The following is a 27,312-nucleotide window of genomic DNA, read 5'->3' as shown; positions in this document are numbered from 1 at the left end:
TGGCGGAGACAACCCCTGAAGGGGGTGAGGAGATTCCAAATGGATGGAGAAGACAGGGTACCGGGGGTGCTCCCCGTGCTGGTCGAATCTTCCCTCCCGCATGTACACTATACAACGTAGGTATTGTACCTACGTTGTAAGTAGGTACCTGGGTGGAAATTGGGTAAGTAAATACGTCAGTGGTGGTGACAGGACGACGTGATAAAGAAATCGCGGGATTGTAGAGGAGTAGCTTGTAACTACGAATACTCCAGGCAGTTCCAGCCAGTCTAAGTCTAGACGCAAGTACCTACCCTGTGACGATGTCAAAGTGACCGTGAACCTCTTAGTGAAAATGACAAATGTCTGGAGTTTTTTTTTTCTTTCAGGAAGCAATATTGGTGTTCAGTGCTGCTTGGCCCAGTCCAGGACACGCCTTAAGCAGGCCTTGTTGACGCTGGCCAGCGGTAGACAAGAAAAAAAAACGGAAGAAAGGAATATGCGAGAGACACGGAGAGACACGAGGACCGTCGATGTGTCCTTAAACAAACCCCCATGAGGTGGGCTCTCCGTCATATCCAGCATAGCGCAAAATCGAGACTAGGGGTCCGAGAACTCCGGTTCGTCAAGCCCATCGTTGTATGTAGGTCATGCATAGTTGTGAAAAGGGTTAATAGATTAGAGGAGGAGATCAACGGTGAAGTCGAAAAACGAGGTCGCGTTGACTTCGTACCTGGGCTCCTTATTGCCGACAACCCTAGGCCCACTCCGCACGCCGAGTGACTAATAGATCCACACTGCCCCGCTATGGAAAACGGGTGGGATGGGAAACGGGTGGAGACTGCCGCGGTGGTGTCTTGCCAAATCCGTAAGGGGTTCATTCTGATTAGTATTCAATTAATGTCATCGGGGAGAATTTGGCCGATTCTCCACTTTAACACCACAGCGCCCCACCTGGTATTAAAAGATGACTGAACTGGACGGAGCTTAGAAATGGCTGGCGCACGTACGTACGCCCTTCTTGCTGCATTCTTATCGACGGTCGCCGTATAACATGATTTCAAGGAGTATTTGTATGAGATTAGGATGTGATATTATATGTGAGACTAATTTTTGATAGAAACCACCCCAGACCTTCCACGACGTACTCGACGCCATCCATCAAAAGATGCCTTGGAGAGGCTGTCAAGACAACGGCTTTTACGGACCAGGATCAATCGGCTGTGTAGGGCTAAAGAAATACAAATGATAAAATCAGGTGTTGTTATTGTAAGTGACTGTCACGTATTCGTACGGTGCACTTACATACTTACGAAGTACGTGTACGTTGCAGGCATCTTGACAATGAATCCACGTTGGCGGTGTAAAAACACACCGTTCCACAACGGAGCCGAGACACCAGGCATGCATGCCAAAACGGGGCTGATATACTGTGGGGCTCTACTCCATACCGCGTACGTGAGCTCTCGGCCAACACGGCGGATAAGTCGAGTATTCTGGAGTTCCTAATACCATACGGCATATAATGCCCAGAGCGGAGGCTTGAGACGGGACCGCCTTTTGGGGAACGCCTTTCCCGAGGCGCAATTTCACTAATTTCGCCCTTGCGCAGATATGATAAAAATAACCAATCGAATAGGCTGGCGTACTTCGTATTCGTAGATGGCCTGTATAGAAAGGATGACGAACCTGCCTTGCCCAAGACCTTGGCTCTCGCTTCTCCCGTGGAAAATATTAAAGAACCGCGAACGTTGAGACTAAAGATGCAGCCTTTCCCCGGGGGTGTGCTCCCGCGAGGGTGTGCTCCCACAGGCTGGGAGAGCATAGCTTAGCGACCTGGAAATCCGGTATCCTCAATGCGGGAAAGCCCCTACGGATCTGAATATATTCATGTACATAATGTTACGAGTGCATACGAGGATCAGAGTTGGGCGAAGTTTGCGCCATGCATTTGCCGATGTTCATTGCCATGATTGAGGGGACCACCCTTGGGAATGCCGCCGGTTGAAACAGGAGCCTCATCCTGGCCGGCCGGCCGATGAAATAATGATCAATCGGCAATGGCGCACTTTCTACGTCAATTCAATGACCAGGGTGGCGCAGGCGGCCGGGTTGCACGTGCCACGATGCCCGCTCGCGTGCGCTGTTGTACGACCCTCCACTATGGAGTCACATACCTTGTCTGCGCACACAAGCCGGACTGCGAGGTTGTCATTCGCAAGAGTGAACTCGGCTTCCGAGAATGGGGCGTGTGCAAGTTCTTCAGCATGCCTAGACGCCGCCTAAACCCATGAATGGAAGAACATGTCGGGTGGCCAAATTGACGTTACCGTAGTTGTTGAAGCCATTCTACGACACTTTGAATGTGGGGCATTGTCGTTGTCGAGAATGGTCCATTGCTGAGTCCATTTCTAGCCATGGTATCTCATTGTATTCAGAATTTCAGAGAGATGAACATAAGGGCTGTGCCGAAACTTGGGGATGCTGTCAATACGATGGATGGATACTGGAGAGAGTTCGAGAAATACGGAGTAATAACTGGCGGATAAGAATAGAAATGCGCTAGCCATATTCGAACTAGACGACGCCAGATCCGTGTTTCCAGACTCGGGGTAGGCAGGCTCCACTCCACCAATATGAGTGTACAACGTACAAAAAGTATCTACAACGTAGGTACATAAGTGAGGAAGTCCTTGTACGTAACTCCGTACATATTGATCCAAGCGGGTACTCTGATACTCTAATGTCTTTTCGTGTATATGATACGCAGTACATAGTATGTGTTTTCTATACGTGCTCATGGACTTATTAGGTGGCTGGCAGAAATTCGGGATCGGTTTCTAGGAGTTCACGCGACCAATTCTTACACTACACTACAGAATGGAGTGGGGCAGCTTCAAACTCCAAGACTTCATTTGCTAACAGTAACAGTATGTGGATCTAAGAAGTCTCGGCACCTACAAACGAGAATCTCCATACAAACACTAACGTACCTACCAGGTAATCACCAGGTACGAATAGGTACACTGTAACGTCCAACATGGCCGGCCCGCATCCTTCAAATTTCTGCCAGGCATCGCTCCTCATTTCACTTCCAAGATGCCCTGAACCCCACGTTGTACCCCCTCCCCTCACCTCTTCCCTTTTATACCTAGGTACACCTTGGCTAGAGACGTTGTCCGTACCACCTATCAGAGCATGCTTTGCACGAAGTACCTATGTACAGAGTACCGTAATTGGAAGACAGGGGGTCGAATTGTCGGTGACATGCCTAAAACCACAGGGATCAATGCATTTCGGTCCAAGGGGGTTAGCTTTCGGATTCGGATTCGGAAGCAACTACGTTGAATTAGGAGGCTGGTCTACATGTATCAGACTAGCCACTCGACCTTCGCCTCGTAGGCTGATTCCAATCAGATGCGGTGCTGGGCTGCCATATTCCTTCCGAAAGGCGCTCCTTGCGAGGAATGAAGTTCGTCGACTCCGTTTACTCCGTTCGTCTCATATGCCGTCGGGCTACGCAACTTCCGTACACATCTCCGGAAGTCGATGTATAGGTGCTGAGTGCCTCATATATCACGCTGCTTTTGGAATACTCAGTAAAGAATGTATACAAGACTCCGAGAGATGTGCATCTTCCAGCTGCATTATTGAGGTGGCCCAGGCTCAACAGCTGCCGATATCCGGCACGGTTCATTGCGCACCAGCCAGTGGACTGCCTTCTCGCCGAGCGCCGCTTTTACCCCATATCGGTTCCACGATGATGGGTCTTAGTAACGGCTTATTGATCACCCTCGAATAGACTTGTGGCGCGAGGCGTCTGTTTTGCGCTGTCATGTCGTCAAATTAAGCTTCCAGTAGCCGTTCTCGACCTTTTCCAGAGAAATACCCGTCTCGTGACACTGGAAAAGGGAAACGAGCGGTATTAGGACGTTACCCGTGGCTCTGTTTACACTGAGGGAGGGTCTCCACTTGCGGTCCGTTGGGCGATCATCCTGACTTCTGTTGCGTCCTGTTTCGAGACTCGGCCTGGCGATTACTCATACGCGTGGCGTGGGCTTGGTCCAGCAAAAATAAAATAATTCTAACACCACCAACGCCTACGAAGTATGGTGGTGGTGGATTATTAAGAACTTGTCGGAAATCTTGCTTATTGACTATACCTATGTTGTATGTACATCGCATGCCAGACAGTGCCTCCAGCCGGGGAGTGATCAGGCCCCAGGTAATCACGGGAAGTGCACGGCAGATCCCAACCTTCGAAACCTCCAAACCCAGGTACGCTATCGAATGTTATAGAAGCCGGGCAAGTCGGTCAGTTGGCATATCCAGCGACAGTCCTTCGTAAAGTGACTCAAATACGAGGCTGCTCGAATGCAGACCAAGGAAGGGTATGTTTGAGATGCAAGAAGATGAATGGCGAAAGGAATACAACGCGTGTTTTAAACCGTCCTCCGTCATGGCTACCACTCTTAAGCTCCTTAACAGGCATGGGGTGGTGCAATAATGTCCGTGGTCCATCTCAAGGCGAGCCAGGTATTGACCATATCCAATGCACTGCTAATAAGCTTCTTCGTGGCTCTAAGCACCTCGAGATACGCGCTGGGATTGTGTCGATTTGCAAATGACGTCGGCGAAATCAGTTATGCCCGTCTTGATAATGTTGGTACAGGATGTGATATTGTACACCGATGAGTATCGAACAGGACTGGTGTCAGGTGAAGCACCACCGCCTGAGAGGAGCGGCTCGATCAACACAGTTACCGCTGGCCAGCCTCTTCCCTCTCCGCTTTACGTTGGGCAACGCGCTTCTTGTAGCGCACCTCAGCTCGCCTCCTCTCTCCGCCGTCCACCTTGTAACCTTGCCTCTCCTCCCACATGCCCTCGACGATGGGCACTCTGGCACCGGCACCCCCCTTCAGAGGCAGCGCGTAGGGACCCGTGACGGTACGGGCGCCCTGTACTGAATAGCCCTTGACCCTGACAAGGCTCTCCCCCGGGATATCCGACACTGTTTTTCCCGGCGGGACATTCACCACCCACTTTCGGTCCTGCGTCTCCGTTGTCGCGACCTGGAGAATTGCCTCCCCGTTCTCCACATACTTGAAGTCGCCTCCAGGGCCGAGGGCGCCCTTCCGATATCGTTCCAGCCAGTTGAGGAGGTAGCGGCGTGTCCGGGGCGGCTCGATGCCCAATTCCCTCATCTGGGTCGAAGACAGACTAAAGAGGGACTCCCATGATGGGATCTTGTCGGCATACTGGCTGAGGCCGCGGCCAATGACTTTGAGGAAGGTTGGGACGTCGGGGACGATGGGGATCGGGGAAGGAAGTGGCTTAGGAGCCCGTGTCCTGTGTAGCCATCTCGTCTGGGTTACGCCGATAATGGATGGCGCTCTAGGAACGACGGAGTTCAGGAGAGAAAGACGTATCCGCGGAGCTTTCATCATGTTGTGTCAACCCCACCACCTGGGCTCCAGTTAGTGGGTTTGTAGTGTTTCGGGATATAGAGACTCATACCTAGTGGGGTAGTCGTTCTTCTCAAATATATGAATTGTTCTTCCTGCACTTCTTATCTCGCAGTTCGTTGAGGTTCTGCAGACGGGCCTTGGTAACTCTGGACATCGACTTTGCGATGCAATTTGCAGACCATCCGAAAAAGAAAAAGGGCTTACCTAAGTGAGGCCAGGAAAATAGTTACAACGCTCCGGGAAGAAATGTCTGGCAGGTGATTTGCTTGGCCGGCTCCAGATTTCCAGCACGGACCAAGTCACGTCACCAAAGACGAGGACGCGTTCAAGTCGACTATCGATAAGATAAGCCGATAGGTACCTGGTACGTACCTTATCCTTCAGTCTCGGTGCTATCGTCGAGCTCGCTCCCCTCTCAACCCCACGGCTTTCGCCTCCGGTTGTACAGTCACCTGGCGCGTCCTATACACTGGCATCATCAAGACTGGAAGAGTTCGGCGGTCGTAAAGATCAACCCGGACAATAACAAGGTCATCTTCTGCTGACATCGTCTCGACTGCCAATGTACCTACTCTTTTGGAAATGGCGCCTGCCCGCAAGAAATACCCAGCGGTGATCCCGCAGGTCGGGCTCAACGGTATGTAGCATCGTTTACAATGTACAATTTGTTTCTTATTGTTTTTTTGGCTAAACTAATGCGATAGGTGCTAATATGCGCAGATGATTTCCCATCCGAACTCGTCAATGCAGTGCTTGCAATTCCTTGTCCTGAACCCCCCAGCAATGGCAACCATACCCTTCAACCGCCGTCGAAGAGGATCAAAATCGACGCCGATCCTGCCGAATCTCGCCTCATTGATGAACAGCAGCTTTCAATAACTAGGCGCTGCCATGATGCCCTCCAACTGTCGGACTCGATACTTCGGAAAGACGTGGGTGACTATCTCCGGCTACGTCTCGAACCCAACGGCAAGACTCTTTGGATATCGCTGCAGCCCCGGCGCAAAAGTGGCCCAGGAGCGTTTAGCACCTTCATTGCATTGCGCCCGGGATCCATCACCCGACAGCTCGAAGCCTGCATTCGCGTGCTGGGCGCAAAAGAGGCGAAAGAAGATGAGGGTGCGCTGTGGACGCACGTGGATATTCGACTCCAACGATCTGGGAAATCTCTCAGCATCATTTTTTATATCAATCTTTATTGGAACATAACAACGTCTCCATACCGGTTGCGGACGCAGAGACAACGGCAGCTCAGCGATCAGGTTATATCAACGTTTTTCCCTGATGAAACCAGTCCGACAGACAGGTCATTAGAAAGGGAGCGCTGGACACCTTTGGACTTCTACGAAGCTGCCCACGTACCATCACCTGATGATAAACTACCACACTCTATTGAAGTGCCAGGGCTCACGTCGACCTTGTATCCCTACCAGAAAAGGACGCTGCAGTGGCTGCTGAGCCGTGAAGGTGTACGCTGGGTGCCTTCCAGCGACGGCCGTGAACCCCGTGTCGAAGAGTATCATGAAAGGGATCCATCCGCGGGTGCCCGCAGTTTCAGCAAGGCCACTGATTCCAGTGGTCAGTGCCTGTCCTTTAGCCGCCTGTATCATGCGATTGCAGCGGACACTTCTCAATTTGCCGATCTCGAGACATCAGTGAAAGGGGGCATTCTGGCGGAAGAGATGGGCTTGGGGAAGACACTGGAGATTATTGGGCTGATCCTTCTGCATCAACGGAGAATGGAAGATGGGCCCCACCATGTCGATTTCAATGGAGACCAGCTTGTCCGAAGTAGTGCGACGATCATCGTGTGCCCAGAGTCTCTACGACGACAGTGGATGACAGAACTCCAACAGCATGCACCCGGTTTGCAGGTCTGCTTCTATCGGGGCCGGGCCAAGGCAGGAATCGAAGGAGAAGAGGAACTTGTCCGCCACTTGGCTTCTCAGGATGTCGTAATTACCACGTACAATACACTCTCGGCGGAAATACATTTCGCTACGAAACCTCCAGAGAGGTCGCGCCGGCGCGAAAGAGTGTTCCCACGGCCCAAGTCCCCGCTTGTACAAATATCTTGGTGGAGGGTTTGTCTCGACGAAGCTCAGATGATTGAGAGTGGCGTGAGCTCTGCGGCCCTCGTGGCTAGAGTGTTACATCGAGTCAATGCATGGGGAATCACTGGCACCCCGGTGAAGACTGACGTGAAGGATCTGCTTGGGCTTCTCCTCTTCCTGAGATACGAGCCTTTTTGCTCTGCTCCTCAGGTGTGGAAAGCTCTCATAGAGCGCCATAAACCTCTTTTCCGAAGTCTATTCAACGAACTATCTGTCCGGCACACGAAGCAGCTGGTAAGAGACGAACTGGAACTCCCGTCACAAAAACGATACGTAATTACGATGCCCTTCACCGCCATCGAAGAACAACACTATCGATCGCTCTTCAAAGAGATGGCCGAGGCCTGTGGGGTACATGTCGACGGGTCACCCAAGGTCGATGACTGGCAGCCGGGAGATTACGAGGAGCAGATGAGGTTGTGGCTCAATCGTTTGAGACAGACTGCGCTGCATCCCGAAGTTGGCGCCCAGAATCGCCGCGCCCTAGGCCGCAAAACCGGTCCTCTCCGAACTGTGGACGAGGTCCTCAACACCATGATTGAGCAAAGTGAAGCTTCCATCCGGGCTGAGCAAAGAGTATACTTCCATGCGAAACTCAATCGTGGCCAAATGTTGGAGAACGGACCCCGAGTAAAAGAAGCACTGGCCATTTGGGAGAGCGTCAGGGATGAGGTGGGTGTCATCGTGTCGAGATGCCAGGAGGAGCTCCAGGCTGCCTTGGACGAGGCAAAACAACTGGCGGGCACAGACGGAAAGCGCCTGCCAGACACTGGGGTTTCGGAAGACTCCGAGACGGAGGACGAGGCAGATGAGTAGGTTTTCCTCCTCTGAACATGGAAACCCGCGCTGACTTTCTATCAGCCCTCACAGCAAAGGTAGAGTCGGCGAGGCTCGAATGCGGCTCCGTCTTGCCTGGGAAGTTCAGCACAAAGCTGTCTTCTTCTGCGCAAATGCCTACTTCCAGATCAAGTCCGACCCTGACTTGACACCGCCCGATTCCGAAAAGTTCAAATCCCTACAGCGGCTGGAAGACGAGGGGTACGAGGCAGCCAAGAAGATTCGGCGAGAGATCCTATCTGAAGTAAGTTGAGGACTTGGGTTATCCCCGTTTTCGGCTGCTAACGTCTCGCGATAGAACCACAGAAAGGCAACGAAGCATATAAGGCGTCTACAAAACGCAGCCTCATCACAGGACTTTGTCACCGTACCCGAACTAGTGCCCAATCCGCTGAAAGGGATTGAGAGTGGCCCAGTGATTGAGAAGCTCGAGGATCTATACGGAGCACTCAACACCCAAGCGAACATCATTGACGCGTGGAGGGAGAGGCTCGTGCAACTCTTAACCCGACCTCTATTAGATCAAGAAGAAGATACTGAGTTAACAGGAGACGAGTTCGCAGACTCGACGAAGATTCAAGAGGAATTGATGGTTCATGTTCAGGTTTTGAGAGCCATAGTAGCTGATCGGCAGAGTGCCCTTTCTGGCCTGGAAAATCCACTTGTCAAGCATGAAACCCATACAACCAAAGCTCTTGCCAAGAGTGGCGAAGGCCCAGCGCCAGAGAAGTTACTCGAGTTGCTCGCTGTTCGCGACGAGGTCCAGCCGTGGTCCGAACACGGATGCCTTCGCGGTGCAATATCTGAGCTGCGTGTCCTTGCTGGCAGACTTGCTCCGTTAGGTGCAGATGACGGAGGGCGGACCCGGGTGGAACGCGAAGTGGTTACCCGGCAGATCAAAGATACCCAAGCACAGATGCTGGCCCAGTCAAAGGCTTGTCAAGCTCTGGAACGGGAATGCGACCAGTTCACCAGTGCGATGAACGCCAGACTGGATTATTACCGCCAACTCCAGTACGTGTCCGACAGCGTGGAGGCGTATGAAGGACCAAACGATGATATGGCAATCGCCAGGTGCATTGAGACTGAAGAGAACTCTCGGATGAAGTTGGGTTCAGCCGAAGCGAAGCATCGCTACCGTAAGTTCGCAGGCCAGTCCCCCTTGGTCAAGCTGGGTTCTAACTTGATGACAGTGCTGAGCCTCAGGGACACCGGATCCAAGTCGAGTGAGCCCAGAATATGTATTATCTGCCAGTCTACTTTTACGACAGGCATCCTCACGGTCTGTGGGCACCAATTTTGCAAGGAGTGTATGATGCTCTGGTTTAAGGCAAATCACAATTGCCCCATGTGCAAACGAAAGCTTCGCCTTTCGGAACTCCACGACATCACAATCAGACCCCGAGAACTGAAGCTGCATAATCAAGATCGACCAGATCCTGTCCAAGGTCAAGAGCCGAAACACAGCCCAGCGTCAAAAAAGACGGGGATTTATACGGAATTCGGGGCGGAGAAGCTCGCGCAGATTTACGACATCGACTTGGAGGGCCCTTCGTTTACAACGAAAGTTGACGCGATAGTGCGACACATTCTTTGGTTGAGGGAGTCGGACCCCGGTGCCAAGTCGATCATATTCTCTCAGTAAGTAGTAATACCTAGCTGGATCTGGCGTGGGTAGCCGTTGACCGGGGTTCAGATATCGGGACTTCCTAGGCGTAGTTGGATTAGCATTTTCTCGATTCCGCATCGGCTATACCTCGTTTGACAAGCCCAACGGTATCCAGAGCTTCAAGGAGGATGCTGGTATGGAGTGCTTTCTACTCCACGGCCGGGCCCAGTCCAGCGGACTCAATCTCGTGAACGCCAGCCACGTATTCTTGTGCGAGCCTGTTCTGAACACAGCCCTTGAACTGCAGGCGATCGCGAGAGTCGATCGAATCGGGCAACGGCATCAGACCACGGTGTGGCTCTACCTGATCGAGGGCACGGTCGAGGAATCCATCTATAACCTTTCTGTCAAGCGTCGCATGGAACACATCGGCCTGTCGTCCAAGGGCAAGTCGAAGGAGTCCACACCGGAAGTGCTCGAACCGGCCCTCGAGGCTGCCAATACGCTGGAAATGGAGCAGGCCTCGCTCTCGAAGCTCATGAGCAAGGACAAGACGGCGGGCGAAGCGGTGGACAAGGATGATTTGTGGGAGTGCTTATTCGGGCATGTCGCCAAGTCGGGGCACCCGGGAAGTGGCGAGGAGTTGCTCGAGAATCCGGCGGTGAGGGGATTCCTAGCAGCGGAAGCGGCTGAAGGGCGGCAAGGAAGCTAGGCCAGGGTCGTCCCATCCGCGGCTGAGATGCCTAACTTGAGCGTGTCATCTCGAGCCTCGAGCCTGAAGAGAGACGAATGTTCTATCAGCTATCTCTGGGCCGCTTGAGCTCATGGCGGCTCAAGAAACAATTTACCTGGGCCTGGCTAAGGTGTATGTAATATCATGAGGACGAGAAGAGAATCAATCGGAGTTGTCGAACTGGGAATGGTTTCATTATCCGTAGAGACACGGCGATTTATATGTCGACAAGGGGAGGGATCGCACATATTCCCTACAGTGGCTATGCAACCAAGGTGTGGCGTATGTGGCCAAGCTGAACCAGCCAATCATAGCTACTTATTCTGGCTTGGCTGATTTCGTTCCTGTCAGCTGTCATGTCACCAGAGACAACTGGTATCTGGAGCTGACGGGACGGGGCAATGACCCTCCTCCATTCCGGATCCTTCATCAGACGACTGAGCACTCAGCCCCCATACTCTCGACAGAAAAGCGGCAATTTGTCTCGAATCGCTGTAATCGGTTTCAGGAAGAGTTATTGAGCTAGATAATGCGAATCTAGGACACCAAGCCTCTTCCCACCTCTGTGTACGGGGTGTCGCCGTCGAACGAAGCCATCCAACCCCCCTGAATTTCCCCATCGCCTTTCGATCACCAAGAAACATGTACAAGTCCAAGGAAGGGGCCCCTCCACGGGGCGGCATCCTAAGTGCTCTCAAAGCAACAGAGATGTTGGATTCGAAACCCAGTCTCCCAGCAGGTGCGAATTGACAGAGCTAGGTGCCCTCGGCCATCCATGCGGCTCGAGCTGACGAGCACTAGAGATCCTCGTTGCTGTCCTCGACTACCTCCCGGTGTCCGATCTTATGCGAGCCGCCCAATGCTCCTGGAGAATGCGGGAGATGGTGTACGACGATACGAGATGGGTAGCGCGATTGAAGAGCATGGGATGCTGGAATGAAGTGGAGGCGAGGAGACGGTTTGACGAGGCGAGACGCCGCAAGCACGAAGCTGTGGAAAAGGCCAAGGCGGCCACCAGCAGACAGACTGGGTCCGAGCCGTCCAGTACAGCCCATAAGCAAGAAGATACGACCATATTCGACGCATCGATGGAAGTAGACAGGCAGAAGCGTTTGTCGGCGACTATGCCACCAGTCGATGGATTTGAGACGATGACGCTAGAGCCGCCGCAACAACACGATCCGCCCAAGGACCCCCGGGACGTGTTGGATGTCCTCAAGAATGTTCGGAGCATACGGGGCCATGCGAGACAGGAATACGGAAAGATTTACGGAGCGCTGGCGCCTTTCTACTACGACTTGGCCAAGGCGCAGAGCCATACGGATCCTATCGTCTTCCAGGTCTTCAGGGACCCCGAGCAGCAAGCTCAGATGCTCGCCAACCTGCACGTCTTTGCCAGGAGCGACTGGGCACAGGGGTGGATGGGGAGAGAAGAGAAGCTGTCGACCATGTCGGGCATTTTCGAAAGTGCGGTGCTCCGAGAATTCGAGCAAGGCTACGAATTCTGGGACGTCGACGGGAGGATGAGGCGGTACGCCCACGTACTTCATCTATTGAACGGCGGCCATGCGGTTGTCGAACTCTTCATCCACAAGCACCCTATCTTCAGCGACCACGAGGTGATATCCGCCAACTCGGCGGATTGCCTCAACCAAGCCGTCTCCGGCGGCATCACACTGGATCCCTCTAGGGCCTTCTTCGAAATGCTGCTGCGGAAGGTAAATGAGCAGGCAGCCATCATGGAACGAATATTCCCACGTCCCGAGGTTCCATTTTGGGAGTTCGTCAACAAGGTACGGGAAGACATTATCATGGAGTACACGACGTCGCTGTTTGATGCGGCACACGAGCGTTCCCTCGAATCGTATCTGAAAGCCGTCGCCGGACTATTTGAACAGTCGTTGTCGTTTTTTGGATCCTTGGTTCGGCCGGGGCGTTCGGCGGTTGATGACGAAGCAAAAGACAAGGAAATGACGAGGAGAGTGTTCGAGCCCCATGTCGATCTCTACTTTCAGGAGGAAATCGACTTCTTCACCAGACATGCTGATGCCGAGGTGGGGTCGTGGGAGAAGAGGCTGTCGGAGCAGGACGCCTCGGTCGAGTCGTTTTACATGTCAAACTTCAACCGGCAGGCCGACAAGACCGACTTTTTGAGCTCGTTCAAAAAGGTCGTCATGATGCCGGTGAGCGTGCTTCCGAGCTTTCCCATGGGGTCCTCGTCGGCGGCAGCGACCAAGCCTGCGGCGCCATCGTCGGAGAATACACCGGCACAGCCTTCTCGGCCAGAAGGGCTGGGTGTGGGAGGAGGCGTGGACGGGAGGCGTAGTCCGCTACCTGACAAAGCCCCCACGGACGAACTAGCCGCCAAAGCAGCTCTGATGGCATCGCGGCTCGAGGGTATCAAGTCTCTCTTCAGCATCGAGGTGGCCTTGAACCTTGTGCACGCCGCACAGGCCAGCCTTGGGAGAGTTGCCCAGTTCATCAAACTAGGGGGCCGGTATGGCGAAGAGGCGCGAGAGCAGTGCGAAGCCATTTTCATCGCCCTCCTCCGCATTCTTGGGACGAAGCACGTCCAGCCCGGGTTCGATAAGGCTGTTGCTCACCTGTCGCAGTACAACCCGCGGGAGGTCAGTCATCATGACCAGTCGGGTGTGGCTCCGCTGGTCCAGTTCATCGAACTGGTAAACGTGGGCGACCTGATTTCGCAGATGATTGAAGTATTTTACGAGCAGCAGCTGGTGGGACCCAAGATTGCCGACAAGAACGACTTTCTCGACCCGGCGGGTCTCGCCAAAAAGAAGTGGGAACAGATGCTGGACGAGAGCGTGGCCGCCGGCCTAAACAAGGGCATCGACGTGCTCATGGATGAGGTGGAGTACCTGCAGGGCTCGACGCAGCTCCCGACCGACTATCATCCGGAGCTCGAGTCGACGAACGGCAGTACCGGCGGCGGCAGCGGCGGAAACGGCAACGGCAATGGCAATGGCGTCGCCGGCACCAGCAGTGCTTGTTCGGCAGCAGGCATCGTGGCGGACCCAGGCCCGACGGCGACGGCCAAGCGCATCGTGGAACTCGTATCGTCGCACACGAAGATGCTGGTGGGGACGACGGAGAAGACCATGCTGGACGTGTTCAACGGCGAGGTCGGGCTACGGCTGTTCACGGCGGTGTGCAAGCACCTGAAGCGTCAGCGCGTCAGCACGGCGGGGGCCATCAAGCTCATCGCCGACATGAACCTCTACTTTGAGTACATCCGCACGCTGCGCAACCCGGACCTGCTGGCCTACTTCAAGGCGCTGCGGGAGCTCAGCCAGATCTACCTCATCGAGGCCCACCACGCCAAGGAGATGGCTACCGTCATCGCCGACGGGGACCGGTTCGGCGGCGTGTTTCGTGCCGAGGAGGTGTACGAGTATGCGCAGCGACGCGCCGACTGGTATCAGGTGAAGAACCGCGTGGAGAGGGCTATGTACGGTATGGAGTGCTCTCTCATGTGACGGCGCCAGTGGTCAGACTGAGCGGCCGAAGGGTGGAAGAACGGGGAGTCGAGTACCAAAATTCGAAGTGATTCAAAAGAACATGTTGGTTGGGACGGCGTTTCTCAGTAATGTCGGCGCAGCGCCTCTGTATATACCCCTTTTTTTGTCCCCAGAAAATTACCTTGCTCATTCTTTTCATGAACCACAAACACCAGAAAACTCCCAGCATACATACGTAACTAAATCAGTCCTGATATCGAATTTCTTACAAAGAACAAAATGAATAACGCGCACGCCAGATCCATGCATCCTTCTGTTTTCCCAAAGTGACTGTGGTATTATAGGTATCCCATTGTATATGCGTGTGGTGTGCGACTGAGACAGCGAGTGCCTTTTTTTTTTATTACTTCCCAAAGTCCAGCCGGCGCGCAACTTTGGACCCCCTATCCTCCTCCAGGATGCCATTCCGACGCTTGAGGTCAGCGGCCATCTGGGATTCCCCGCCGTCCTTGCGAGGCAAATCCTCCTTGCGCGTGGGTTTCGGCTGGGCGTGCCACCAGGGATGGCGCAGCATGTCGCGTGCGGTGATGCGCTTGCTTGGGTCGAGGACGAGTGTTTGCATAAGGAGGTCGACGCCGTCCGGGCCGACGGTGCTGAAGAAGCTCATAAAGTAGTCGCGGTTGCGCGGGGGTTCGCCGTCGTCGGGGACGGTGTAGGCGGGGAGCTTGGAGACGCCGGGCCAGTTGTCCTCGCGCGGGGTGCCGACGGCGTGGCAGATGACGCTGACCTGCTGGACCTCGGTGTCGGAGGGCATGAAGGGGTGGCGGATGATGAGCTCGGCAAAGACGCAGCCGACGGACCAGATGTCGACGGCGCCGCTGTAGTGCTTGGCGCCAAAGAGAAGCTCGGGCGGCCGGTACCAGCGGGTGATGACCTGGCTGGTCATGACCTGGAGGGGGTCGGCGAAGGAGCGGGCGAGACCGAAATCGGCGAGTTTGACCTCGCCGTCGGCGGCGATGAGGAGGTTGTTGGGCTTGATATCGCGGTGGAGGACAAAGTTCTCGTGGCAGAACCAGACGCCGCGACAGAGCATGCCCATCCAGGCCTTGATGTCGGCGGCGCCGTAACGGATGCGCTCGGTGTCCTTGATGAGCATCTCAAGGTCGCCGAGGGGTAGGTATTCGAGGACGAGGTTGAGGTTCTGGTCCTTGGAGGAGAAGACGGAGAGGAGGGAGATGATGTTGGGGTGGTGCAGCTCCTGGAGATGCTTGAGTTCGCGGACGGCATCCGGTGCCATACCTTCTCGGTACTCTTTCTGCACTTTGATCTTTTTGATGGCGACGAGGGACGAAGGGTCGGAGCGGAGGCGGCCTAGAAAGACGATGGCATAGGTACCTTCGCCCAGTTTCTTTCCTGTGTTGGGGAAAAGGAGAACCTGTCAGCAAGATGATAAGCGAGCGGATAGCTGGACGGCATACCTTTGATATATTTCCTCTTCTCTTCCTCGTTCATTTGCTCGGCGAGGTCGAGGGTAGGGGCCAATAGGCTGGGCTTCGCTATCGCTTTGGCTTCATCGGTTCGTTGGGGAGTGGCGCTGGAAGAAGGCTGATTGGAGACATTCTTGTTTGGTGAGGAGACGGCCGAAGTAGACTTGAGGGCCTCTGTAGGCCGCAGGACGAGGGGAGATGCCGACATGGCGGAAGAGAGGATCGATGTCGAGCTGATGAAGACGTGGAAGCGAGTTCCTGTCGAACGAAGAGAGGAACAAACTTGAGGTACAGAAGAAGGCTGCGGCTGCGGGGGCTATTGTTCCCTGAACATCAGCCTTGTGTGGAGGCGTACGATATGATTGGTTACAGGAAGAGGAGATTGCGATGCATTATCTGATAAGGCGTAGGTACGGAAATACCGATCCTTATCCAAGTAAATATTCCTATTGGACAGTCGTCACTTACCAAAGAAAGACGTTGGAAATGTATGACGAGGGCCTTCGACTGCCGGCCGCCACAGGGGCTTACCGTTGTACCGGCTGACACTGCGGCAGGTGCTTACGCAAGTGCTCCCACGTCATCGCAATCGTCCTTGCGGACTGGGCGCTAGGGGTCCGCGAAATGTCCGACGCGCAGTACACTAGAATACTCGGATCCGTCCGCCACTCAAACTACACTACTTCGTGCGACGAGCCATCGCGGTCCTGTCGATCCTCTTGATATTTTACCCATTGCGGATAGACGTTATTTTGGGAACAAGAGAAGGCATCAATTACACACGACTGCTTACCAACGTCCAATTTCTTTTCTCTTTTCTTTTCTCTCCTTTTCCGCAACTTTGATTGTTCACAGCCCCTTCTTGGTTTGATTGTAACTGGCGGACGAGGATCACAGGATTCCATCTCGTCTTTCCTCCTGCTCCGGAGAATCCGGAGGCTTAGCCTGTCCTCGACTTTCCTTATATCGATGCTTAGGCCAATATATCAGAATTTCGACAGACGTATTCACATTTCTAACTCTACAGCTCTACTTCCTCTTGTGCCTACGTTATTCCGATCGCGATACCGACCCTCCGTAGCCGCTTTTCAACATGCGGTTTCTCTCTTACTGGGTACCTACACGACTTCCAGCCCCTACTCCCCCTCGTCGAACGCCGCTGATTGTCCAACCTCGTCCACTCTAGGTGTGGCCCATTATATCGGGCGTCGTATGGCTCGTCACCCTCCTCGCGCTTCTCCTCTACTGGATCGTCGAAGAAGACCGCAGATTCTACCCCTCCATGTCGTCGCACCAGACCATAGCGTACATTAGCGACGTGGGCGCCTACCGTCTCAAGCCGCTCTTCATCACCGGGTGCGCCGTGTCCGCCGTCTTCCTCAACCTCTCCATCTTCGCCGACCGCTGGCTACGGCACAGAGGCCGCCTCGTTCCCAATGCTAGCACCGGGGAAAAGATCCTCACAATCCTGAGCATCGTCTGCGCCATCGTCGGTGGCGTCGGCTGGATCCTCCTCGCAGTTTTCGACACGTACAATTACACCAGGCTACATCGTGTCTTCCTCCTTTTCTTCATTATCGGCTACTTGCTTTCCGCCATCTTTATATGTTGGCAATACCAGCGGCTATCATCTAGTGCGTTCTTCCTCACCCTCTCCCCTGTCGTTCTCCTCTCATTGGTCATTCATTTTGGCCCCGTTGCCTTTTCCGCCCAAGTGTCCCATATATATCCCTTCTAACAACATCTTGCGCTGTCCAGAGAATCGCGGCCACCGGGCTCTTTACATCTCCTTCTGGGTGAAGCTTGCCTTCATCGTCGTCGAGCTCGCCCTGGCTATCGCTCTTGCCGTGACAATGAAGAGCGGCGTATCCAACCACGCCGCCATCATCGAATGGGTCGTCGCAGCCATCTTCTCCTTTTACATCTTCTCCTTCGCTGCCGACCTCTGGCCCGCCGTCCGCACCAAATCCCCCGAGATGCGCTTCCGTAAAGCCGACCTAGCCACCACACCCGCCGTCTCCGATTCCCGTCCCGACTCTGACGTCTCCACGAACGACTTTGACATGACGGAGCAAGGCCTCGGCGTGCGTCCCGGCACACCACACTCGCTACAACCACCTCCGGAGAGAAATGCTACGTCAACCAATTTTTGATTATTTATAGACAGGGAACAACAGGGATGGTCTCAGGGGGGCTCCCTCCCCATCTACCTGTTCGTTCGTCTCTTCGTTCGTTCCCTTTTGTTAGCAAAGATCTCTTTTTTCTTCTGTTTCTGTATAGGAAGGCTTGGATGCGAGTTTAGACGGCCATGGAAAAGGAGTGGGAAAAGCATCCGAAAAGAATGTATGTCTGTATCATACTGTATTGGACTACGAATGGGCTAGCGAGCATGGTTCTTGTATTTTGTCTCCCTCTTGGGTTTCTTTCTGGAAGGCTCTCGCTGTTTGCATTTCTTATCTACTCGGCGTTTCAGTCTCTGGTCTGATCACGGCTGAGGATCTAAACATGGGAGCATTACACATATCACTAGGCGGCATGGAATCGGCGCATCATGGGAGTCATCATTGATGAAGAATACAGGAACCCCCTCTTAAATTTTGCTTCCCGTTCGATGATGAAAGATTATTTTGGCCGTTGTCTAGACCACCGGGGATGTTGCCGAGGTCCTTGCGCAATATTGACCATCAATGCGCACCCCAAGATAGGGCCCGTGATACTTGAATATGTGTATCCATTCAAATCCCCGCGAGAACATCAATATTATACATATGGCTGAGGTTGATGGGAATAAACTCCCAAAAAGAAGTACGGGGACAAAAAAAAAAGTAAGAAAGAAATGACACTTCAGTCCAACTGGCTGATAGGTTTCTCAAATCCAAGAAGAGAACGGCCAAACGCTATCCGCCGCATCCAACTTGTGGCTTCCCATCTGGCGAACAAATAGCTCAATCCATCATCTCCCGGAACCGCGAGTCCCGATTCGGGCTCGCACCCCGCTGCTCCGCCGGATCCTGCATCTTGGCCGGCGGCGTAATGGGCCTCTCCTCCCCGCCCTCACCATCGCTGCTGGCCGTCCTGCAACCGAGACCTCGGCCCAGAGCATCCTCATTTGCGTTGCTACTCCTGCTCAGCATGTCCACCGACAGAGAATCGTGCCACCGTCCACTTCCCACGGTACGCGACCTGCGCCGTCCCCCTGTCCCCGCCGTGGCAACCTCGCGCATGCTAGACGCCGTGTTGTCTAGGCTCCTGGTGCTTGCGCCTTCGTGGGCGAGGCGGCTGTTCAGCGCCGCACCGCCGATGAAACCAGGTCGATGACTTTCCTCGGTGGCCGGCGATTTTCCCCGTGCCCGACCGAAGCGCGACTTGAGCCACGACCGCATCTTATGCGTCGGTGACGTCGATTCCTTGGCCGGACTAGTCGCGGATTGCTGGTCACCCGCAGGATGTGCGGCTTCCGCATCAGCTACAGGCTGACTTGTGTGGATTGTCGGCATGGCTTCGTTCTCGTCGCTGTCCGTGTCATCCGGTACATCTTCCCCGGTGTGCTGGCCACCTACCGCCATGGCCTGCCTCTCTGCCGCCCGAGATTTACGCTTCTCCTCCTTGGCTAGTCTTTTCTCCTCGGCCTTGGCAGCTCTTTCTTCCTCCCGTTTCACTCTCTCCTCCTCTTTCTTCCCTTTTTGCTCTTCTTTTTCCCGCTGCTTCCTTTCACGTTCCGCTTGCTTGTCTTCCTCTGTATGTACCCATCAGCATACCGCTCGTCGGAGTGTGCCTATCTCCCCGGGCAAGAGGGACGACGCGGGACAGGAAAACGTAAAACTTACCGACGATCTTCCTATTGATCTCCCTTATCTCCTTGTCCCGCTCCTTACGTTTTTCGTCGTCGATCCTCTTCGCTTCTGCCTCCATTCTTAGAACCTCTTGCCGTTCACGCTCTTTGGCTGCCTTTTCGTTGATCTCGTCGAGAACAGGCTGCACCCGCTTTGCGGCGATAGCGTCCACATCCTCGTGGCTCAGATACATGCCGCCACCGAGATTGATTTTGTCCTGGTGCTCGTCCCGCGACTCGTGCAAAGCCAGGGCTGCCTCGTGAGCCTTCAGCTCCCACTCGCTCAGTCGCTTGGGCGGTGGCAACTTCCCCGTATCGGCAAACACCTTCTCGTCCAAGCCCTGGAGGCGGGCTCGGACGTTTCTCTGTGCTGCCGCCAACAGTGCTTCCCTGTCCTTGGCCCGCTTCTGCTCGTCTACCTTGGATAGGTTTGTCGAGAAGATGGACATTTGCTCGCGGATCCTTTCCGACTGTTTGCGATCATCCAAGTCGTCATCGTCACTATACGATCGCCTTCCCAGTCTGCCTTTCAATGTGAACCGTCTCTGGAGAGTATTGCGACGGGCCGGGATGCCGCCGTAATAATCTTGGTACTCGCGGGCTTGTTGATGTTCCTGTTCGAGTTTGGCGAGTCGTTCTTGGGCGAGTTTGTAGGCCGCCTCTTGTAGGTTAACATAGCGGGTGGGCTGGTGAACATTCGTCGTGCTCTCGGTGTCTGACGTGGCCTGCTGAGAGGCCTCCTTTGCTTGATCGGTCATTTTCTGCTGGTGAGAGTACATCTTCTTGGCCATGGCGACGGCTGAGGCGTGGAGCATGTCTGCTCTCTTCTGATCTTCGGCTTCTGGGCCAATAGTCGGATGCGAGGTAAACATGGTCCGGGGCATGAGCGTATACGGAACAGAGCCGGCCCTGTTGATGGACGAAGCGGGTTTCATGGAAGGCTTGTGGGCAGTGGTGGCAGCGCTGAGCGCATTGGCCGATGCCCGGGACTGTGCAGGGTAGGCGTCGGCCCTGGTGATCGGCGTCGAGACAGACCGCGGCCGCCTAGACGGGCTCATGACACTTTTGGCCGCCGACAAGGACCCGAGCGCACGGGCGTTGTTCGGGTCGGATGTATGTTGAGTGGAGGTTTGCGCTGGCCGCCGTCCGGACAGGCTTGACCTAAAAGCCTGCGTCGCGGCAGAATTTCCCAAGTTCGTCTGGGCCGTCGATTGGGACGTGGCGGAGATGGATCTATGGCGGCGCAGGTGTTCCGGCTCTTGCTGGGCATCCTGCTGCTGTTGCTGTAGTTTTCTGGCAGACGCAGTGGCGCGGAGAGCGGCCGCAGCGCCTGCCGAGCTTGCGTTGGATTCCGTCTGACTTGGCGTCTGAGAATCGTGTGCGAGCATGGCGGCGGTAGATGCTGACGATGACCTGCCCGGGCGCCATGGATCAAGCGACTTTTGGTTTGCCCAGCCGAGTGACGCCGCCGCACTGGCAGCAGCGCCGTCTTTGCGCAAACCAGTGGACGGGTAGCTCGGGAGATTCTGGGGATCGGCGTATCGAAATCTGCCCGAATGATTCGCTATGATGGAGAGAAAGTGTCAGCTTACAAAAGGTGGCGCAGAGCGGCACGAACATAGAAACGTAAGACGAATGAGTCCGACCGGAAAAAGAAGTGAGATTCGTTGATATGGACATATCGTCACTAGAAGAAATGTGTGCGAAATATGGATGTGAATCCAGTCTCTGCCGAGATTTCCAGGGAAAAGGCGGTGTCTTCGTTCCTTTATGCTCATTCACATGTCCACCCACTATTCGACAAGCACGTACCTTGAGGCGCAAGCTGCTGGGACTGCGTCTCGGTCATGGCGAGATCTTCTTTTCGCGTTGAGGAAGGTCTTAGAAAGGTAGAGAGGACTCCAGGTACAGAGTGCGAAAGGGTATTCGTTGCTCTGTGAACCCGAATGTCGACTTTCGAAAGTTGATCTCAACTTTCGACGGAACTACAAGCTCGCCGCTTGCAGATGTCTCGATGTAATCGCTGATATGAGCTACTGCGTGTTGAAAACCATGCGGAACATGGCTCAAGGTAACCAAAGATCAAAGAAGGCGAAGTATCCGAGTAGACGGTTAGGCTAGGTAGATATGAGCCAGGGAGGATGAAAAGGAAACGGGCGGAGGAGTAGTTAGATGGTATAGAGCAAGTTGTATGCCCGTAGATGATCGGGATGGTCGGGTCTTGGCAAGGCTGTAATTTTACGCCACTGGATAGATCCTGAGTGAGCGATGGGAGCGAGTGAGATGATGCCTACTGGCAAGGACCAGCTCGATGGTTCGGACGCGTTGGAGACTAGGTGTCGATGTTTGAATGATGGGGGAGAGAAGTAGGCGGGGGTCGACGGGAAGGAATAGGTAAATACTGTGGCTGTGGCTATGGCATGGCCTCTGTGTGTTGGAGGTGACGATGCTCGAAGCGGGTTCGTGCAGTGACAGCTCGCAAGGACAAAAGCCCTCCGCTCATGACAATTACGTCACTCCACCGGATGGTGTCGCCGAGGCGCTAGTGAGACTCGTTGACATTTTTGAACGTTAGCGTCGTTGACTAGCGCCCGTTTGGGCTAGTGGCATAGACTGGTTCAGCAACGTTGGACTGCCAAGTGACGATATCAGTACAGGTACACTCACTGTACATACAGCATGCGAGTGCTTCATAAAAGTCGTTTGGGAAAGAAATCCAATTCAATGGTCCTGCCAGCTATCATCCCTAACAACTCTCTGGTCAAGGATGAATAAAATATACTGATGGTGATTTCATTCTTTACCTAACCCATTTAAATTGGACATCTCCAACTGTTCCGAGCTAATCAGGGTCCCGCCATAACGCGGAGAGGGCATGGTACCCCAGAACCCACCATGTGGCTAGGTATTCCCACAATACCAGCTTGGGGGCGTAGGAGGCCTGCGTATAATTACAGAAAGTACCAGCGGTATGCTCGGTGTACAGTAGCAATGATAGTAAATACAACGTACATTACAGAGGGAGCACTGCAGATATACGAATAGTACCACGTCGTAACATCTTCGATCGATCTATAATCGTCTCAATGTCGTCTTCCTGGAGTAGACGCACTGCAGCTCGAGGACCCTGTAGATCTCTGAATTCGGCTGGATACATTGACGGGTCAGCACAAATTATGCCCTGGATCTAGCCATAACTTTTCTAAATTGTTGAATTTCGTACCTAATCTCCTGCCCGAAATAGAATGCGCCTTAGTTAAATTCATAGTCTCCCCCAACAGTTTAGAGTTGCGTCCCTGGGTACAGCAACTGTACTTGAATATTTATCTTGCAACGACAGCTCCAGACCTAGCACCCGTTATACCAAGCCAAGTCCAGTCGCTCCGGCATGAAAACGGTGAACTAATTAGCACAGTGGCTAAGTAGGTAATAGTGGTAACCGGTCTCACACTACGGGGTACGGTCAGCTCTGAGTGCTGACGCTTGCTTGTACCCCCATCACGCCCTACGAATTGCTACCATCCACCCGCCAATCTGTCAGTCCGCCGTCGCCCAGATATGGACCCAGCTGAGGGCATCACGACTATCGCAAATTTGCGCGACGTCGGCAAGACGGTCAATTCGCTTCTCAACAACAGGTACGACCCCAGGCCGCTGACCTGATGATTGATACACAGTCCAGCTGACCTCTCGCGGACGACGCATAGGCGTTTGAAAGAAGGCGTCCTCTATCGTGCCGCTAGACCTGGTACGTCGTGACTCTTTGTTCCCCGTCCTCGGCCGGTTCCTGAGCTAAAAAAAAATTGGCTTTCAGATGACGCATCCGTCAGCGACGCAACCCGTCTTCAGGAAGACCTAGGAGTCAGAACCGTTGTTGACCTGCGTACTGAGTATGTTCCTCTACCCTGGACCCGTGCAGTACACCTACTGGGTCATCCTTTCCACCAACTAACCCTGGTTAGGACCGAGATTCTAAAGCAGACCGAGAAGCGTCAAGAAGATGACGGCGGCTCTCAGCCTGGGAACAAAGCCCTGGCGATTCCTATCCCCGGTTTGCGATACCACCATGTCAACGTCACCAGCCGCGCACTAATGCGCCATCTGTTGAACCAGCTTTCATGGTGGAGTTTCATGTAGGCCGGTTCTTTTCTTCACTCATCACAAGCGCAATGTCGGTGACCAAACTACTCTGACTAATATCGCTCCATGTCTCTAGCAAAGTGATCTTCTGCCACCTCCTTGGATATCGCATGCAGGGCCTTACTATAGTAGCTCGCCAGGTCCTGCGTCGGCGCGGACTGATTGGTATGGCCCTGGACATGGTAGACCAATCCCAACATGAAATCGCCATGGTAGGTCGTCGAGATTGGGACTCCTCTTTGGGTTTTGTGGATTGTTCCGTTCGGAGCTGAGCGAGACGTCTAGGTATTGAGATCCCTCCTCGAGCCAGATGGGCTGCCGACGCTTATCCACTGCACCCACGGCAAAGACAGGACTGGCCTCGTGATTGCACTCATCCTGATGATCCTGGGCGTTCCTGTCTCTGCCATCGAACACGATTATGCGCTAAGCGACGAAGGCCTTGTCCAAGACAAGGAACAAAGACTCGAGGATGTTCGTGGGATCGACTTGCCGGACGACTGGCACAAGACCGCTCCTGGCATGATCGCAGCCATCTCAGAGCATCTAACTCGTCGTTACGGTGGCCTTGATGGTTATCTGGACACCATCGGGTTCCAACCAACCGAGAGGAGCCAATTACGTGAGCGACTCCTATACTAACTAGATCATCAATGTTGCCGGCATTACATGCATCCGCGAAAGTGCACAGCTGTGAATTCTGCTCGCCAGATACGATAGATTCTGGGTAGATTTCTTTTCATTGTGGTGGTTCTCCTCTTTTTCTGAACCGACCCTGCATCCAGCACCTGTACATCTTGAGTCTTCGTGCCCGGTTGACGAGCAATCGCCGGTCGGCACCAAGCATGTCGATTTCGAAGCCTGGGTAGGGCTCGTCAGCTTCTTGGTCAAGCTTCCCGGTCCAGATGCGTTCGAGTTCATCTTGTTCAAAGAAGTAGACTCGAGTGCCGTCGCCTCGCACGTAAAAGTTCTCATCCATATATCGTCCCTTTTTAAACCTGACCTGCGCCAGATCCCCTCTTCCATAGTCTCGGAAGCAGACCTGGCCGCCAGGCTTGAGCAGGCGGTGGACGTTAGAGACGGCCTTTTTCCATTGATTGGGCGCAAGCGCCGAGAATATGAACACTAGAATCGCGACATCAACCCATCCTTCCTGGAGGCCGGGGGGAAGCTCATCGCTCGTCACATCCCAGACGTCGGCTTGCATGAAATTTTCGTTGTACTCGTCCTGACTTCGCATCACTTCCACTGCCTTTTTGGAGTAGTCGCAGGCATGCACTCTAAGTTGGGGGTTCTTGTTGTGTGCCAGGATAGGGAAAGCCGTGTTACCAGCGCCGGCGCCGATCTCAAGAACTATCTTGGGACCGGCATCCTCCTTAGTTACTTCACCCAAGACGGGAAACTCTTGCTGCAGCCACTTGCGGTTCTTGAAGAAATTGGCCGTGTTGTTTTTATAGAACAGGTCCCACATTCGGGCCGGGTTTGCATTTAACCTATCTGTAGATTCTCGTTAGCCCATAGCCCATGGAATCGGTAGCCGCGAGAAGAGTAAAAGAGAAGTATGGTGTATCAGATGGGAGCGAAAGACTAAAATTGCATGTTTCATCACATTGATTCAGGTGAACTATGCGTAAAATTGGGATCATCACGTAACACCGGCATGGTACTGGTTGTACCTGCGAGTGGGCTGAAAAGACAGGACGGGAAGAGAAGATACTCACTTTTGTCAAACTCTGAAACCGGAGACTGACGTTGCATTTCATACTGCTCCTCGGCATACTGTTTGAATGCATCGTCAGTCTCGACATGATCCCAAGCGTTATGCTGAAACACGTCGTCTTCGTCCGTGAGCAGGCGACTGCCAAACTGAGAGGGATCAGTCCGGTTGTTGTGCTTCCGCTGAGCGCTAGCGTCTTCAGAATGAACGGCGGACAGTTTCTGAGCCACGTCGTTGGGCTGCGTCAGTTGCAGAGCGGCCGTTTGCTCGACGAGACCTTGCTCGTCTAGCGGGGCACCTGGTACAGGCTCCAGCGGCGATCCCATGGCCGTAAACTCATGCGCTTGAGGTTCTCTGCCCAGGTAAATGCAAGTCCAACTGGACAGGTCAATATTAGACAAAGTATTCTTGACAGGAGGGCACCAAGCTTGCAATGTGCTGGGCGAGGTGTGCAAGTTGAGGGAAAATGGAAGGCGAGAGAGATTCGGGCTTTTTTTTTTCTCTCCTAAAAAGGCCACTGTGGATCCGCCGAGTAAATGGAAGTTCATGGTTGATTGGTCAGTCTAAAGTAGGGGGCTGGAGAATGGACGGCCTTGGGATACTCCGTCCACCGATATGTCGATGTACCTAGATACGTAATCATAGCTCCAGCTCTACGGAGTACGAAGTAGAGTTATCTCTTGCGCCGATGAGATCACGAGCTGACGCCCATCTCCTAACCGAACACCTTTACCTCAGTGCCGGAATCACACTCGGGCAGAGAGATGAATATGGACCGATCCCTTACTCGGCCTGCGGCCGAGATGACCCCCGAAGAAGCTCTGAAGCTGGCTAAACTAGCTCCTTCGATTCTACGGAATAACCCCAAGTCCTTCTCGTCTTCTCCTCTAGTATCCTTGTTCTCAGCATCCGAAACACCAGAGATATGGATCGCCTATGAGAACCTCCTCCTAGCATGCTGCCAAACGGGAGACATGGAGTCAGCGCGCGAGTGCTTAGAACGTCTGGCTTTGCGGTTTGGGGACGACAACGAGCGAGTCTTGGCCTTCAAGGGTCTGGTCAAGGAAGCGGCAGCGGACAATGAGGGCGAGCTCGTCCAGATCCTGAAAGAATATGAAACAATTCTGGGGCCGACGACCACGAACATTGTCGGTTGCCATCCCTAATATACGATTGCGAGAGGCTGACTTGGGGAAATAGCCTGTAGCGAAACGACGAGTCGCGCTGTTGCGCTCGATGGGCAAGATGTCAGAGGCTATCGAAGCACTCAACGGGCTTCTGGACTACTCGCCCACGGACGCCGAATCGTGGGCCGAACTCGCGGATATATACCTCTCCCAAGGACTTTACCCACAGGCCATATATTGCCTTGAGGAGGTCTTGGTGTTGACACCGAACGCCTGGAACGTTGGTGTTGCATACCCTGGATAAACGCCTGTTCATGTCTGACAAAATCACAGATGCATGCCCGGCTGGGCGAGGTGCTCTATATGGGGGCTTCGAGTTCGGACGCTTCGCGCCAGAAATACCTGACCGAGGCCGTGAAGAGATTCTCCAGGAGCATCGAGCTCTGCGATGATTACTTGCGTGGATATTATGGTCTTAAATTGGTATTCAATTAGTTCTCCTGCCTTTGACGCTACGTGCGACGAAGAGTTCTGGCTGACATTCCTAGGCCACGGACAAAATGTTGAAAGACCCGCCAAAGGTATCGATGCATGCCGAGCCAGGCGATTGGATACCGCCAGACACAACGACAACAGAGAAGCTGAACGAACTGGCAACCAAGAAGCTTGCGGAGATAACGCGGCGGAACCTAGCGGGCGAGCCGCACTGGCAAGGCTACAAACCATCGGAAATCGCAGCAGCCCGAGCGTTGCTGGAGAAAGATTCTGCGGGCGTTTCGCGATGAGACAG

General features: G+C 53.8%; 9 protein-coding genes across 9 annotated transcripts; 5 read left to right on the top strand and 4 right to left on the bottom strand.

Moving 5' to 3' along the window:
• Positions 1-4,115: 4,115 nt before the first annotated feature.
• Positions 4,116-5,622, bottom strand: ACRALDRAFT_1078755 (mitochondrial 37S ribosomal protein mS41). The gene is made up of 2 exons (XM_071018810.1): positions 5,497-5,622; positions 4,116-5,445 (listed from the first exon to the last, which is right to left on the bottom strand). The coding sequence occupies exon 2, from the start codon at positions 5,424-5,426 to the stop codon at positions 4,740-4,742; it is 687 nt and encodes a 228-aa protein (XP_070879606.1). The 5' UTR covers positions 5,427-5,445; positions 5,497-5,622; the 3' UTR covers positions 4,116-4,739.
• Positions 5,623-5,914: 292 nt separating this feature from the next.
• ACRALDRAFT_1038464 (uncharacterized protein) lies at positions 5,915-10,923 on the top strand. The gene is made up of 6 exons (XM_071015102.1): positions 5,915-6,084; positions 6,168-8,373; positions 8,423-8,642; positions 8,697-9,537; positions 9,592-10,039; positions 10,095-10,923. Exons 1-6 carry the CDS (start codon positions 6,030-6,032, stop codon positions 10,717-10,719), a joined length of 4,395 nt encoding a protein of 1,464 aa, XP_070879605.1. The 5' UTR covers positions 5,915-6,029; the 3' UTR covers positions 10,720-10,923.
• A 248-nt stretch (positions 10,924-11,171) lies between these two features.
• On the top strand, positions 11,172-14,237 carry ACRALDRAFT_1073628 (uncharacterized protein; the record flags this gene model as incomplete). Its single annotated transcript, XM_071018127.1, has 2 exons — positions 11,172-11,479; positions 11,542-14,237. The coding sequence occupies exons 1-2, from the start codon at positions 11,383-11,385 to the stop codon at positions 14,235-14,237; spliced, it is 2,793 nt and encodes a 930-aa protein (XP_070879604.1). The 5' UTR covers positions 11,172-11,382.
• A 385-nt stretch (positions 14,238-14,622) lies between these two features.
• On the bottom strand, positions 14,623-15,914 carry ACRALDRAFT_2039193 (uncharacterized protein; the record flags this gene model as incomplete). Its single annotated transcript, XM_071020943.1, has 2 exons — positions 14,623-15,632; positions 15,698-15,914. The coding sequence occupies 2 exons, from the start codon at positions 15,912-15,914 to the stop codon at positions 14,623-14,625; spliced, it is 1,227 nt and encodes a 408-aa protein (XP_070879603.1).
• Positions 15,915-16,988: 1,074 nt separating this feature from the next.
• On the top strand, positions 16,989-17,859 carry ACRALDRAFT_2024535 (uncharacterized protein; the record flags this gene model as incomplete). Its single annotated transcript, XM_071020233.1, has 2 exons — positions 16,989-17,340; positions 17,465-17,859. The coding sequence occupies 2 exons, from the start codon at positions 16,989-16,991 to the stop codon at positions 17,857-17,859; spliced, it is 747 nt and encodes a 248-aa protein (XP_070879602.1).
• Positions 17,860-18,550: 691 nt separating this feature from the next.
• Positions 18,551-22,599, bottom strand: ACRALDRAFT_2015589 (uncharacterized protein; the record flags this gene model as incomplete). Its single annotated transcript, XM_071019809.1, has 14 exons — positions 18,551-18,663; positions 18,699-19,427; positions 19,453-21,102; positions 21,131-21,311; positions 21,351-21,372; positions 21,439-21,571; positions 21,600-21,828; positions 21,861-22,036; positions 22,061-22,089; positions 22,124-22,204; positions 22,293-22,319; positions 22,363-22,380; positions 22,433-22,512; positions 22,567-22,599. 14 exons carry the CDS (start codon positions 22,597-22,599, stop codon positions 18,551-18,553), a joined length of 3,501 nt encoding a protein of 1,166 aa, XP_070879601.1.
• Positions 22,600-23,096: 497 nt separating this feature from the next.
• ACRALDRAFT_2024533 (uncharacterized protein) lies at positions 23,097-24,320 on the top strand (the record flags this gene model as incomplete). The annotated part of the gene is made up of 6 exons (XM_071020232.1): positions 23,097-23,176; positions 23,246-23,286; positions 23,353-23,428; positions 23,501-23,671; positions 23,755-23,890; positions 23,964-24,320. The coding sequence occupies 6 exons, from the start codon at positions 23,097-23,099 to the stop codon at positions 24,318-24,320; spliced, it is 861 nt and encodes a 286-aa protein (XP_070879600.1).
• A 97-nt stretch (positions 24,321-24,417) lies between these two features.
• Positions 24,418-25,721, bottom strand: ACRALDRAFT_2095501 (uncharacterized protein; the record flags this gene model as incomplete). Its single annotated transcript, XM_071022726.1, has 2 exons — positions 24,418-25,175; positions 25,400-25,721. The coding sequence occupies 2 exons, from the start codon at positions 25,719-25,721 to the stop codon at positions 24,418-24,420; spliced, it is 1,080 nt and encodes a 359-aa protein (XP_070879599.1).
• A 444-nt stretch (positions 25,722-26,165) lies between these two features.
• Positions 26,166-27,307, top strand: ACRALDRAFT_2039190 (uncharacterized protein; the record flags this gene model as incomplete). Its single annotated transcript, XM_071020942.1, has 4 exons — positions 26,166-26,543; positions 26,596-26,802; positions 26,856-27,005; positions 27,071-27,307. The coding sequence occupies 4 exons, from the start codon at positions 26,166-26,168 to the stop codon at positions 27,305-27,307; spliced, it is 972 nt and encodes a 323-aa protein (XP_070879598.1).
• Positions 27,308-27,312: the final 5 nt, after the last annotated feature.

This window comes from Sodiomyces alcalophilus (genome assembly GCF_042370955.1).
Source record: "Sodiomyces alcalophilus JCM 7366 unplaced genomic scaffold ACRALscaffold_1, whole genome shotgun sequence".
NCBI lineage: Eukaryota > Fungi > Ascomycota > Sordariomycetes > Glomerellales > Plectosphaerellaceae > Sodiomyces > Sodiomyces alcalophilus.
This window is presented reverse-complemented; position numbering and strand designations above follow the sequence as displayed.